The sequence below is a fragment of the Oncorhynchus clarkii genome, chromosome 26 (genome assembly GCF_045791955.1).
Source record: "Oncorhynchus clarkii lewisi isolate Uvic-CL-2024 chromosome 26, UVic_Ocla_1.0, whole genome shotgun sequence".
NCBI classification, from domain to species: Eukaryota; Metazoa; Chordata; class Actinopteri; order Salmoniformes; family Salmonidae; genus Oncorhynchus; species Oncorhynchus clarkii.
The window spans coordinates 12,276,409-12,288,947 of record NC_092172.1 but is presented as its reverse complement, the minus strand read 5'-3'; the positions used below and the strand labels follow the sequence as shown (position 1 = coordinate 12,288,947).

The 12,539-nt window shown below is 44.9% G+C and overlaps 2 protein-coding genes across 2 annotated transcripts; one reads left to right on the top strand and one right to left on the bottom strand.

The window, feature by feature from the left end:
• The first annotated feature begins 273 nt into the window (after positions 1–273).
• LOC139384745 (solute carrier family 7 member 6 opposite strand) lies at positions 274–3,553 on the top strand. Its single transcript, XM_071129611.1, has 5 exons — positions 274–556; positions 1,256–1,564; positions 1,778–1,984; positions 2,804–2,936; positions 3,069–3,553. Exons 1-5 carry the CDS (start codon positions 365–367, stop codon positions 3,176–3,178), a joined length of 951 nt encoding a protein of 316 aa, XP_070985712.1. The 5' UTR covers positions 274–364; the 3' UTR covers positions 3,179–3,553.
• Positions 3,554–4,973: 1,420 nt separating this feature from the next.
• Positions 4,974–12,173, bottom strand: LOC139384510 (Y+L amino acid transporter 2-like). The gene is made up of 9 exons (XM_071129338.1): positions 11,577–12,173; positions 10,824–10,949; positions 10,559–10,703; positions 9,935–10,058; positions 9,422–9,525; positions 6,443–6,539; positions 6,054–6,203; positions 5,630–5,813; positions 4,974–5,464 (listed from the first exon to the last, which is right to left on the bottom strand). The coding sequence occupies exons 1-9, from the start codon at positions 12,076–12,078 to the stop codon at positions 5,397–5,399; spliced, it is 1,500 nt and encodes a 499-aa protein (XP_070985439.1). The 5' UTR covers positions 12,079–12,173; the 3' UTR covers positions 4,974–5,396.
• Between the last annotated feature and the right edge of the window lie 366 nt (positions 12,174–12,539).

The window sequence follows — 12,539 nt, the reverse complement described above, 5'->3', positions numbered from 1 at the left end:
TGCTATGGTGACCAGTGAGCTGAGATAGGGCGAGGCTTTACCTAGCAAAGACTTATAGCCTACTGTAGCATACCATGTTATATAATAAATATGTTGCTGGAGTCATTGCAAATCAATTTGTGCCACTGTGCCAGTGGTGGAAAAAAGTAAGTCACCCAAAAGTCATACTTGAGTAAAAGTAAAGATAGAAACATTATACTCCAGTCTAGTAGGTGGCGGTAATGCAACATTTATTGGATGCCAACCGCCGTTCAACCTCATAGAAGAAGATACAATAGTGGAAAAATAAGAAGAACCCTGCCTCCTCTTTCACAAGTGCGACTATAGCTAGCTAGTTACGGTAGCGACAGCTGGAGCAGTAGCCATGGATCCAAGCACCACTATTCTCCGGGTGAAAAGAAAGAGAGGAACTGACCCTGCCGATGCTTTGCTACTTGCCTGTAAACGTATTCGACCAGAGACCACATCCCAGACCGTTGGGGAATCTGTGCCTGAGCCGGATGATACAGAGGTTGAGAATTCGGTCTTCAAACTCGTGGCGACCGTTGCATCACAGGTATGGGCCGCTTTCAAACCACGGTGTCTCGTGGGCGCTGGACAGTCTGCTGGTGTTGCGCAAGACAATATAGTCTGCTGTTTAGCTAACTAACTATGGTTAGCTTATCAGCTGGTTAACGAACGTTATGTTTATTACTAGTTAGGTATCTAAATTAGATTTTCTCTCCAGCTCAAGTCATCCTTACTTAGCAAACTGGCTAGCTCGCTTTGTGTTGATTAGCAAGCTAGCCAACGTTAGCTGGCTAACAACACAGATAGCTATCGTTAGCAAGCTAGCTAGCCAGCCAGCCTACGTTCTAGATAATGGTGCTGTGAAGTTAACGTTATCTGGTGTACCTGCCTTTTTGTATTCATGCCATTTCAAGACCATGGGACAATATTAATTTGTATAGCTGTCTAGCTATGAGGAAATAATCCTTCGCAACACCTGTTGTTTGGGTAGGAAATAACTTTTGTTCGCAGATGACTTGTGTGGTCATGGTCCTGAAAGTATGACAGTCATAGCTAGGTAGCTAGTTTCTATGACCTACTACTTCTACATTGAAAATAAAACAATCTTAATGTGTTCTTAGCACTCAAACAGTTCTGTTAGCTAAGTTAATTTAGTAAATCTTTAATGTAATGCACTGCCAGTCTTATTAGTCTCTCAACCCTCTTTGTTAGGATAACTGTTTCCCAACTTTGTCACTATTCTCAGGATGCCCCGGTCCAGACACATGTTCGTGAAGCACTGACCCGCCCCCGCATGGCCCACGCCCTGCGCCCCTCCGCAGGCAGCTCCCAGAGGATTGTGGGAGATCTACGGAGCGCTAAGTGGAGCACCAGGCGGGAGGAGCGATACAGGATCCTCTCCAGCCATCGAGCAGGGCTGCCAGCAGAACAGCCCCCCTCAACGCAGCCAGAGCCCACAGAGGAGGAGCCAGGCAAAAATGCCTGGAGCCTGGGTGAAGTTCAGGTGTTTGACATTATCCAGGAAGATGGGGACCAGGACAAAGCTTCTAGCAAGGTAAGTGTGAGCCGGGCTCCCTAATGTTTAGCTAGAGCTGGGGAAACATTCTTAAAACCAGGATATCCTATGTAAACGTATCGGTTCCAACAGTTCCCATATGATGAATTCAGTTGATCCAGATTTTAGCCTACCTGCCACTGACATACAGGCCTAATATTTGGATGGCTTGAATATGATGCTTATTGTGTGACTGCACTCTGTGTTTCCCAGTTGCTGACCCCTGACCCAGAGACTATCCTGTGTAACTCGATGAAGATGATCCGTGAGAAGCTGAGTGTGTCTGGAGAGGGTGTGGGTGTTGAGCATCGTGAACGGGAGGACGACTACGTGTATGACCTTTACTACCAGGAAACCGTCACAGCAGGCTGGATCCAGGACATCCTGTCCGTCAGGCCCTACTCAGACGAGGGAGAGTTGGTAAGGATCAGAACACAATACTCAAATGCAATGCACATTCATGATACAAGTATGACCATTCACAGCCATGCAGATAACTTAGCCTAACACATAGACCAATCTCAATTGTACCCTCCTAATTGGTTTGGTGAACCGCTGTGGTATCTGACTAATCTCGTCTTCCAGCCGACTCTTTCAAACTGTCTGGTTTCACAGTGCCTCAGAAAGGGACTTGAATGGAGCCTATGGCAGGATTGGGAAGAAGTCCAGCTGGATTTCATTAGCTGATCTGTCAAAATTCAAAAGGCACTCGCACATCTGAGCAATGTTTTTGCAGGTGCATGGCAACAGTTGAACAAGATGAAGGAAAAAGGAAACCGCACACCGCTCTTGGTAGTATCACTGATATTTAATAAGCGTATTGGCCTTGCGGCCTTCATCAGAGCTTTTCAGAGCTTTTAGTTGATCTGTCACCATCTAGCAGAACCCCAATGTAGAGGGGAGGTTCTGAGGGATTTCAAAGCGCAAGCAGTAAAAGTGATTTTAGCCTAAACAAGGAAGGGAAATGGGAATGTTTTCAAACTGTGCCCAAACTCACTCAATTGGGCTTCCCAAAACTATGGTTGCGGTTATAACTTTTTACAAATTCTAATAGAGATGTAGCAGGCTCTCTCTCGCCTCGATTTTAACCCATGCCTCTTTCAAATAAATGCAAGGCCCACTTTGTTGCACTGTGTTTCCAGGCTCTATATGCGGTAGCAATTGAGCCTGGGATGAGGTTAGTATCTGAATAACATAAAATGGTGCAGGAGGGATAACCTCGATGTCTTGGTTTTCCAGGTGCCTGACTTGGTGGTGAATGAGGAAGAAGTGTATGAGGACGAGGATGATGAGAATGAAGAGGGGAACTGGAGGAATGACTACCCAGATGAAGACGGTGAGGATGGCAGCGACAGAGAGGAGCGCTATGGAGGTAGGCTAGTACTTTTTCATTTTTTTTCATTGTACAAAAGTTTCACACAATGATTATCAAAGCTCCCGTATTAAGGATAGTTGTGTTACTAGTTTCTCTCCGGAACCTAATTTTGCCGTTCTCATGCTGAAGGGTACTGGGAAGAGGAGCACTCGTACAGTCGGAGATCCTGGGACCAGTACCAGAGCGAGGTGATGCAAGAATTGGATGATGACGATGGAGACAAGGATGACTCCGACTGATCTCCAACTTCGAGTATTGGTGGATGTTTGAGTGTCCTTTTTTACTGTGCAAGTGTTGGTGTGAGATGTGTCGCACAACCGTGGTATACTTTGTGTGCTTCTTGTTAAATTTGTATGTTGGTGAGATGGTTTGGACTGCGTGTTTGCATTTTGTGCATGTTAGTATGTACATGTAAGCGTATGGTAGTGAATCATTGTGTGTTAATGTTTGGGTCTACATTCCCTGTCACATGGAGATTGTACTCTTGAAGTGTGAGTGACGTTTGAAAGATTAACTCTGAATCCCTTTTGTAAATATGTAGATGTGTATAAAATAAAGCTTTCAAAATAAATGTGCATTTATTGCTGTAATGAATTAAAATATACTGCAAACTGGTTAAGAATTTTTATTGCTAAAACTACACAAATTAGAAAACCATCAAATCTTCCATGGGGCATTTTGTGAAGTTAGTTGGCTCAGTCATGTTTGCCAGTTGTCATTCCCCAGAAATAAATATAGTGAACTTCATTGAGTATTGGCCCAGGAGATCCTTTGCATGTGTTTAATTCACTGCTGCTGCCCCAATAAGCCCATCAAGTGATCCCAAACTGTTGGTAAAGCTGACATGACCTCATGAGTAACCTTCCAAAGACCATGTTGACATTTGCCATTGCTGAGATTGCATGGCATTTAGTTGGGGCTGTTGCACATTTTCCAAAGCAATACAGAATGTCTGGGTGGGATTGGTTTTTCAGGTTAATGAATATTGTATAATTTGACAGAGGTCCAGCCCCATTACAGAAAATGTGTGCGTATGGACAAATAGTTTATATAATTGAATACTACATTAACCTTAGAGGTCAATCAGCAGTTCACAGAAAAATGAGCACGTGATAACTGAAGTTTTCCAGAGGAGGGCTGGAAAAAACACTGAACTAAAGGACAGTAGTAGAGCTGTGGTGAACCACATGGCAGCAGACGGAGTCATTTTGTTCCCCTTTTCCAAAAATCATCCATAACTCAAAAGCTCCATGAAAACACAGACCGTAGCATCACTTTTAAGAAATACATTTTAATATTTATAAAAATCTGTCTGTTTGCATGTCCCTTTGGCATTTGCAGTGTACAAAACATTAGGAACGACTTCCTGATGTTGAGTTGCACCCCCTTTGGCCCTCAGAACAGCCTCAAGATGTTGAAAGCATTCCACAGGGATGCTGGCCCATGTTGACTCCAATGCTTCTCACAGTTGTGTCAAGTTGGATGGATGTCGTTTGGGTGGTGGACCATTCTTGATATACACGGGAAACTGTTTAGCGTGAAAAACCCAGTAGAGTTGCAGTTCTTGACACACTCAAACCGGTGCCCAAGACAGCTACTACCATACCCCATTCAAGGGCATTTAAATATTTTGTCTTGCCCATTCACCCTCTAAATGGCACACATCCACAATCCATGTCTCAATTGTCTCAAGGCTTAAAAATCCTTCTTTAGCCTGTCTCCCCCCTCCCCCCCCCCCCTTTCATCTACACTGATTGAAGTGGAATTCACCTAGTCAGTCTGTCATGGAAAAAGCAGGTGTTCCTAATGTTTTGTACACTCGGTTTATATGTTTTTGACAGGCACAGCACATTCAAATTCTAAAAATGAAAGTGTACTCTGAGATCATAAAACAAAATTGTCTAACCTCTCTAGGTAATTCCATCACAAGATACGAGATGTATTGCCATCTTACATGGATCTCCAGCCCCTGAGAAGGGAGAGACCTCCACAGGCTCTGATGTGGATCTCACCCCCTCAGCTCATACACCAGGCAGGGGACAATGCTATGTCAGGAGATGGGGAGAAGTGAAACTATGAGTAGTATAATGACATAAGGAGGAGGGGATGTCCTAGAGTACTGGTCAGATGACCATGGCTTTCTTTGGGATCTGTCCTGGTCCAATGCTTAACTTCACATGAACCATCAGGCACCAGGTTGGCGACAGTGAAAAGCAACTGGAGTCCCACACTGTCACCTCTCTATACCTGTCTGTGTGTGTAAACGTGTGTATAGTGTCCCAACTTGTAAACTACAGACTAATGTAGTAGTCAGACGTTCAGGTAAAATGTATAAATATTCCCTTGTTTTTGCAAAATAGATGATTTTCCATGAGTTGGTCCCATGAGTCTGTTTGTGAATTGCAAAGGGTGGTGGGTAACATGGTGAGAACCTTGTGTCATGGTTGGGAGTGAGGTTTACCCACTGATGTCCATCTCGGTAAGCACACAGAAACAGGTGAGCTGGGTGAAGCGTGTGAAAGAACCTGGCACAAGAGAAAGAAAGAGCAATCGTAAATTACTAAAAGAAAATACTGATTACACATCTCTCAATGGAATTATTTTAAACTATTATACAAGATAGGAATATAAATCAGTTCTTATTTTAAAACAGGCTGAGGAAAGGGTCTTATTTAGAGAGGGTAACTCACATAGTAACTTCGTAATGTAGGGTGGGCGTTTGGTCTCGGGCAGGTGGATGCCCAGGAAGTAGATTGGCACTCCTGAGATGGCAATGGCAATGCCAATGAGAGAGTTGAGGGTGTCACTGTAGAGTGGCACTGCCACGAGGAACACAGTGCAACAACAGAAGATGATGGGGTACAACAGGGTCATCTGCACACAGGAACACAGTGCAACAACAGAAGATGATGGGGTACAACAGGGTCAACTGCACACAGGAACACAGTGCAACAACAGAAGATGATGGGGTACAATAGGGTCAACTGCACACAGGAACACAAGGACAAACATGGAAGAAGAAAATAACATGTAACTACTTATCTTTAGTCTATTAATTGGTAAAGTATGAACATACTGGTTCACGGGTGAGACAGTCAAGTTATCTCATCTCACCTTGAGTGGTCTGGGTCTGTCTGGTTCCTTCCAGCGCAGGTAGATCTGCCCAGCGATAGACAGACCCATAAAGAACCAGTAGCTGAAGCTGTAGTAGTTGATCAGCTGGAAGACATCCTCCACAGTCAGGTATACCAAGGCCATGGCACACTGTGGGCACAAAAAAAAAGACACTGGTTAACAGAGGCAGAATGTGTGACATGGCTCATCAGCATCATCCACTCCAGAGAGTCAGGAAGCTGCACTGGGCATGTCCATCCACCAGGTGTCAGCACTGACAGCAGGATTGCGTTGATGTGGACAGTGGAGATTAATCTACTTCGTTTGTTTGGCATAGAAGTTGATGACATTGTTCTAAAGTTTGTGATGTAAGAAAAGGGGGTGCTTACGTTGAAGAGCAGAGCAGGGACAGGTGTATACCTCTCCGCATGAATCATTGATAAGGCGTCCGAGAGGTGACCTTCACGAGCACCCACGAAGAACAGCCTGCCAACGGCAGAGGTATCACTTAGAGATCATGCTGAGCGATTAGTGCTTTGTTTGGTCAGTTCAGTTTCGGTTACATTATTTAATGCACTATGCATTATGTGGGTTGAACAACACAGAATTAAAAAAATCATAAAAGTCCCATTATGGTAGTGCCTGCCCATTACTGTTTATCACTTATTAATCATCAGTTATTCACATGATTTTAAGTATTAAAATTAAGTATTTCAGTTGTTGTATAAATTACATTTGATGACTTTATTATTTAATTCCAATTCATCACCTCATCTCTATAGAGCTCCTGCCTATGTTGTCTGACAAAATCATATTTTCTTATATTTAACCTTTATTTAACTAGGTAAGTCAGTTAAGAAGAAATTATTATTTACAATGACGACCTACCCCAGCCAAACCTAGACGACGCTGGGCCAATTGTGCGCTGCCCTATGGGACTCCCAATCACAGCCAGATGTGATACAGCCTGGATTCGAACCAGGGACTGTAGTGATGCCTCTTGCACTGAGACACAGTGCCTTAGGCCGCTGCGCCACTCGGGAGCCCAAACTATTTCAATAGTTCTTCAAAGTAAATAAGGCCTACTTTTATGACTGCTGAATACCAACTGTCCATCACTTAGATCGTGTATTTTCAGATAGAGATACCTCACGAAGCAACTGCCCTCTATCCCTCTCAATCGCGCCTCTTCTGTCTCTTCTCTCCCTCTCCGTGGCTGCCCCACACAAACCAGACAAATAGCCGTGCAATGGATTATCGTCAATGTAGTTAATAATCACGTTTTCTGCGCCAAACTACGTAGAAAATTGGCCTTTGGTAACTAGAACTCCCTGCTACATCGCACAGTTCAGGCATGATCTGATTTATGACGAGGGAAACTGCAGCCAACGTGTGCATTGAGAGCTCAAAAAAAAGAGAACGAAACTGAATTCAAATAATTTAACAGATGTCGGTCAATTACAAAAATAACATACATTTCGGTTAATCGCTCAGCACTAGCGGCCCCTAAATCAAATCAAATCAAAATCAAATCAAAATCAAATCAAATTTATTTATATAGCCCTTCGTACATCAGCTGATATCTCAAAGTGCTGTACAGAAACCCAGCCTAAAACCCCAAACAGCAAGCAATGCAGGTGTAGAAGCACGGTGGCTAGGAAAAACTCCCTAGAAAGGCCAAAACCTAGGAAGAAACCTAGAGAGGAACCAGGCTATGTGGGGTGGCCAGTCCTCTTCTGGCTGTGCCGGGTGGAGATTATAACAAAACATGGTCAAGATGTTCAAATGTTCATAGATGACCAGCATGGTCGAATAATAATAAGGCAGAATAGTTGAAACTGGAGCAGCAGCACAGTCAGGTGGACTGGGGACAGCAAGGAGTCATCATGTCAGGTATTCCTGGGGCATGGTCCTAGGGCTCAGGTCCTCCGAGAGAGAGAAAGAAAGAGAGAATTAGAGAGAGCATATGTGGGATGGCCCTAGAGTATCTGGACAACATAATGGTAAATCTGTGGCATACAGCATATACTATATATACAAAAGTATGTGGGCACCCCTTCAAATTAGTGGAATCGTCAATTTCAGCCACATCCTTTGCTCACAGGTGTTTAAAATCGAGCACACAGTCATGCAATCTCCATAGACAAACATTGGCAGTAGAATGGCCTTACTGAAGAGCTCAGTAACTTTCAAATTGGCACAGTCATAGGATGCCATCTTTCCAACAAGTAAATTAGTCAAATTTCTGCCGTGCTAGAGCTGCCCCGGTCAACTGTAAGTGGTGTTATTGTGAAGTGGAAAAGTCTATGAGCAGCAACGGCTCAGCCGCGAAGTGGTAAGCCACACAAGCTCACAGAACGGGACCACGAGTGCTGAAGAGTTCCAAACTGCCTCGAAGCAACGTCAGCAAAAATAACTGTTCGTCGGGAGCTTCAGGAAATGGATTTCCATGGCCGAGCAGCCGTACGCACACAAGCCTAAGATCACCATGCACAATGCCAAGTGTTGGCTGTAGTGGTCTAAAGCACGCCGCCAATGGACTCTAGAGCAGCGGAAACGCGTTCTCTGACAGTCCATCTGACGAATCTGGGTTTGGCAGATGCTAGGAGAACACTACCTACCCGAATGCATAGTGCCAACTGTAAAGTTTGGTGGAGGAGGAATTAATGGTCTGGGTCTTTCATGGTTTGGGCTAGGCCCCTTAGTTCAGTGAAGGAAAATCTTAACGCTACAGCATACAATGACATTCTAGACGATTCTGTGCTTCCAATTTTGTGGCAACAGTTTGGGGAAGGCCCTTTCCTGTTTCAGCATGACAATGCCCCCGTGCACAAAGCGAGGTCCATACAGAAATGGTTTGTCGAGATCGGTGTTGAAGAACTTGACTGGCCTGCACAGAGCTCTGACCTCAACCTCACCCAACACCTTTGGGACGAATTAAAACACTGACTGCGAGCCAGGGATAATCGACCAACATCAGTGCCCAACCTCACTAATGCTCGTGGCTGAATGGGTACGAGTCCCCGCAGCAATATTCCAACATCTAGTGGAAAGCCTTCCCAGAAGAGTGGAGGCTGTTATAGCAGCAAAGGGGGGACCAACTCCATATTAATGCCCATGATTTTGGAATGACACGTTCGACGAGCAGGTGTCCACATACTTTTGGCAATTTAGTGCACCTCCGTAGCCATTACCAGAAAGTAACTCCAGATGGGTTTTGTTATAGAACGTCACTATAAAGCTCTATAGCTCAACATAACCAGAGATATAACCAGATGGAACATGGAAATCGAGGCCTTAGACTGTACAGCAAGACTATAAAGTTTAGGGCATTGTATGGGAGTGTATGTGTGTGTCACAGGGTTTACCTGGATGCAGCGATAATAGATGCGTTTAGCCCTCCGTAACAGGACAGAGCCACAGCGATGGGGATGGTCCAGCTCATCACTCCCAGAGTGTGGTCGGCAAACGTCTACAGAGAAGATTTTATTTTATTTTAATTTTAACACAGAATCTCAAAAACACACTTTTCCAGGGGGCACTTTTACACATTTATAAAGAAAGATCCATATCTAAATGGGAGTCTGTTGGACTGCAATTAAACATCCAGACTCTCACTGGGCCGGGCCAGCCGACAGCGTTGCCTGAGGGTGAGCAGACGCTTATAGAATCAAAAGACAAACAGAACATCAACTCAATGTATACATAAATAAAAAGCAAGGGCATTAATCGCCTGGTAATAACTTCAACATGTGGCATGTGGGTCGGCGCTGCATGCAATTTACCTCTCAAACTACATTCCCGGAAATCAGAGCAATAATCTGCTCTTCAACAGCTCTATTCCATGATATAAAAGTGAGAGCTCTTAATTCTGAACTCACCACAGCCACGGCATCACTGGCGAGGATGGCACTCATGTCCAGCACGGCGTAGTAAGCCACGTTAGTCATGATATATATGATCGTGACAATGGGCATGGAGATGGCAATGGACAGGGGCAGGTTCCTATGGAAACAGGGTAAGAGGTCAAACATTATCATTCATACAGTATACGTCTCTCTCTCTCTCTCTGCTTGGCATATACTCTTACCAGAGTTTACTTGTTTTAACCTACAGTGCAACATGGTGGTAAGGTTACATGTCAATGGCGTTAATGTGTGAACGTACATACGGTAGGTTCTACTTTGGAATCACAGCCAGCTGCCAGCGATCACTATGGCACTCCATTTTCTAACCACTGCATTCACACATCCTTGTTACCAAAGCTTCCTCCAATTAGTAACAGAACCCAGTTACCGTTCTAGCACAGGAGCGGAGCAGTTTGTGCTTCAGCCGACCGCTCTGTTGGATTCGTTGTCATGCCAAACTGTCATGTACGACAAAGGAGTTGGCTAAAGCACAAGCAGATCTGTGGCCAGGCTAGTTAATGACTGACTATAGAGGCGGAAATCAAACAGGTCAATAACGGTATGTTTGGTATGTGTTTGTCAGGGTGTCATGAGTACCTCTCTGGGTCCTTGATCTCCTCGGTAACAAAGTTGAGTGTGTCCCAGCCCGAGTAGGAGAACAGGGCAGAGTACAGGGCCAAGGCAATGTCTCCTGGGTCTGTAGAAGAGCCCTGGAACGACGCCTCAAAGTTCACGGTGTATCCTGAGAGGATAATTACTAATTACAATAATTACTATACAACCTCTCATTCAAATGGGATAAAATTCTGATATGAAAATGAATCAACAATTGTGTGTTGGCAGCAGTGTTAGTGTCACTGACCTTGGCATAGTTTCACTATGCCTGTGATGATGATGACGACGAGGGCGAGAACTTTGGCATAAGTGAAGACATCCTGCACCCTGGTGCCCCACTTCACGTAGGCCGAGTTGATGAACGTCAGCAAACCTAGGCCAACCGAAGACAGTGTTCACACAACATCAGCAGACGAGTACTTAGCAGAAGACTGGTAAAGATCAAAGATCAGAGCCAAATTGTTTTACTGTGCTGTGAGACTTTCAATCACACAGTACTCTTTCAATTCGTTACATGTTATGTGTTACAATTCACAGGTCACATGATGAGAGGACTCGAAGCTTCTTAACTTTGAGAGTAGTTCTGCCTGCTCTATTGGGCTTCTGTCTGTACAGATGCACAGTCCAGTGAGTGCACGCACACACATGCATGAAAACAGATTTGGAATCAGTTAAAATGTACACCCTGTAATGCAGGAACAGTATGTACTATTTCTTGGCCCAAATGTTAGCACACCGTTCTGCTGAAGTAGCGAAGGGTTACTAAAAATGGGTATGAGGTAGGAAGGTACTGGAAAACCTAGAGAGCAAGTCCTACTAAGAGCAATTTGAGAGCATTTTTAGTGACTCAACTTAAATTAAACAGTCTGCTAATATTCTATTTTTACAGTGTCTGCATTTCAGAGCGTGTCCTTTGACACTTTGTTTGCCACTTGTGAGAGAAGGATAAAGGAAAAAGTGAGGCAGAGAGGGCGTAAACGCGTCATAAGTGTTTACTCACATATGCAGGCGGCTGCGATGAGGCGCGAGGCTGAGTAGGGTGGCTCACACGTGGGGAACAGTGGCTGCACCAGGTAGTTAGAGAACGTTATGGCGATGACCGCCTGACTGGTGGGCTCAATGATGAGCAGTGATGTCCACAAGCGAATAAAGGCAATGAATGGACCAAAGGACTCCAGGATATAGGCATAGCTGGCCCCGGACTTGGTGATGGTGGTGCCCAGCTCTGCGTAACACAGAGCGCCGACCACTGAGAATATTCCACCGATGGCCCAGATGACCAGCGACAGGCCGTAGGAGGCGCTGTAGATGAGCACGCCCTTGGGAGACACGAAGATGCCCGAGCCAATCATGTTGCCCACGATGAGGCTGACTCCGTTGAGCAGGGAGATCTCCTTCTTCATCTGCATGCTCTCTTTAGCCTGCTCGGGGGCCACGGCTGAGGTGCCGTCGGGGTGCGAGGAGCTGCCGTTCAGCTTCCTGGTCTCGTCCTGGTTCCCCATGCTGGGATTGTCTGTCTGGGGTCCTAGCTGGCTGGCAACTTCTGGGAAAAGGGTGACTAGGGTGACTCTGACTAGGTGCTATCTGCCCTAAAAGACTAGAGACAAGAAATGAGAAGACAGAGAATTAGAGATTTAAAAGAGAGAAAGAAAACTAGCATGGCTAATGCCTCTGAAGCAAATCCCTCTACTCTCCTTCAAGCCCACTCACCGGTGCAGCGGAAACCTCTGTAGCTCTGGGAGGCCCCATCATTGCCCATCATCTCACACCCATGTCTAAACTGTATGAACATTTTAAAGAAATAATTGACAATAACCCTCCTTTTTAATTTCCACATGTAGCAAGCAATTTTACAGTTGCATCGTCTATGACAATGTTTGACAGCTATCGTCGACGGTGACGACATTGTGATGTCACAAACAATGGTGTAGTATATTTGAATTTGACTGCAGGGCGACATGCC

Coding starts and splice junctions, on each gene's coding strand:
- LOC139384510 (XM_071129338.1), bottom strand. CDS start 12,078: ATGGGGAACCAGGACGAGACCAGGAAGCTGAACGGCAGCTCCTCGCAC. Junction 6,540..9,421: donor TCTATTATCGCTGCATCCAG/GTAAACCCTGTG, acceptor TGCCGTTGGCAG/GCTGTTCTTCGTGGGTGCTC. Junction 5,465..5,629: donor CTACATTACGAAGTTACTAT/GTGAGTTACCCT, acceptor CTCTTGTGCCAG/GTTCTTTCACACGCTTCACC.
- LOC139384745 (XM_071129611.1), top strand. CDS start 365: ATGGATCCAAGCACCACTATTCTCCGGGTGAAAAGAAAGAGAGGAACT. Junction 1,565..1,777: donor AGGACAAAGCTTCTAGCAAG/GTAAGTGTGAGC, acceptor TGTGTTTCCCAG/TTGCTGACCCCTGACCCAGA. Junction 2,937..3,068: donor CAGAGAGGAGCGCTATGGAG/GTAGGCTAGTAC, acceptor CTCATGCTGAAG/GGTACTGGGAAGAGGAGCAC.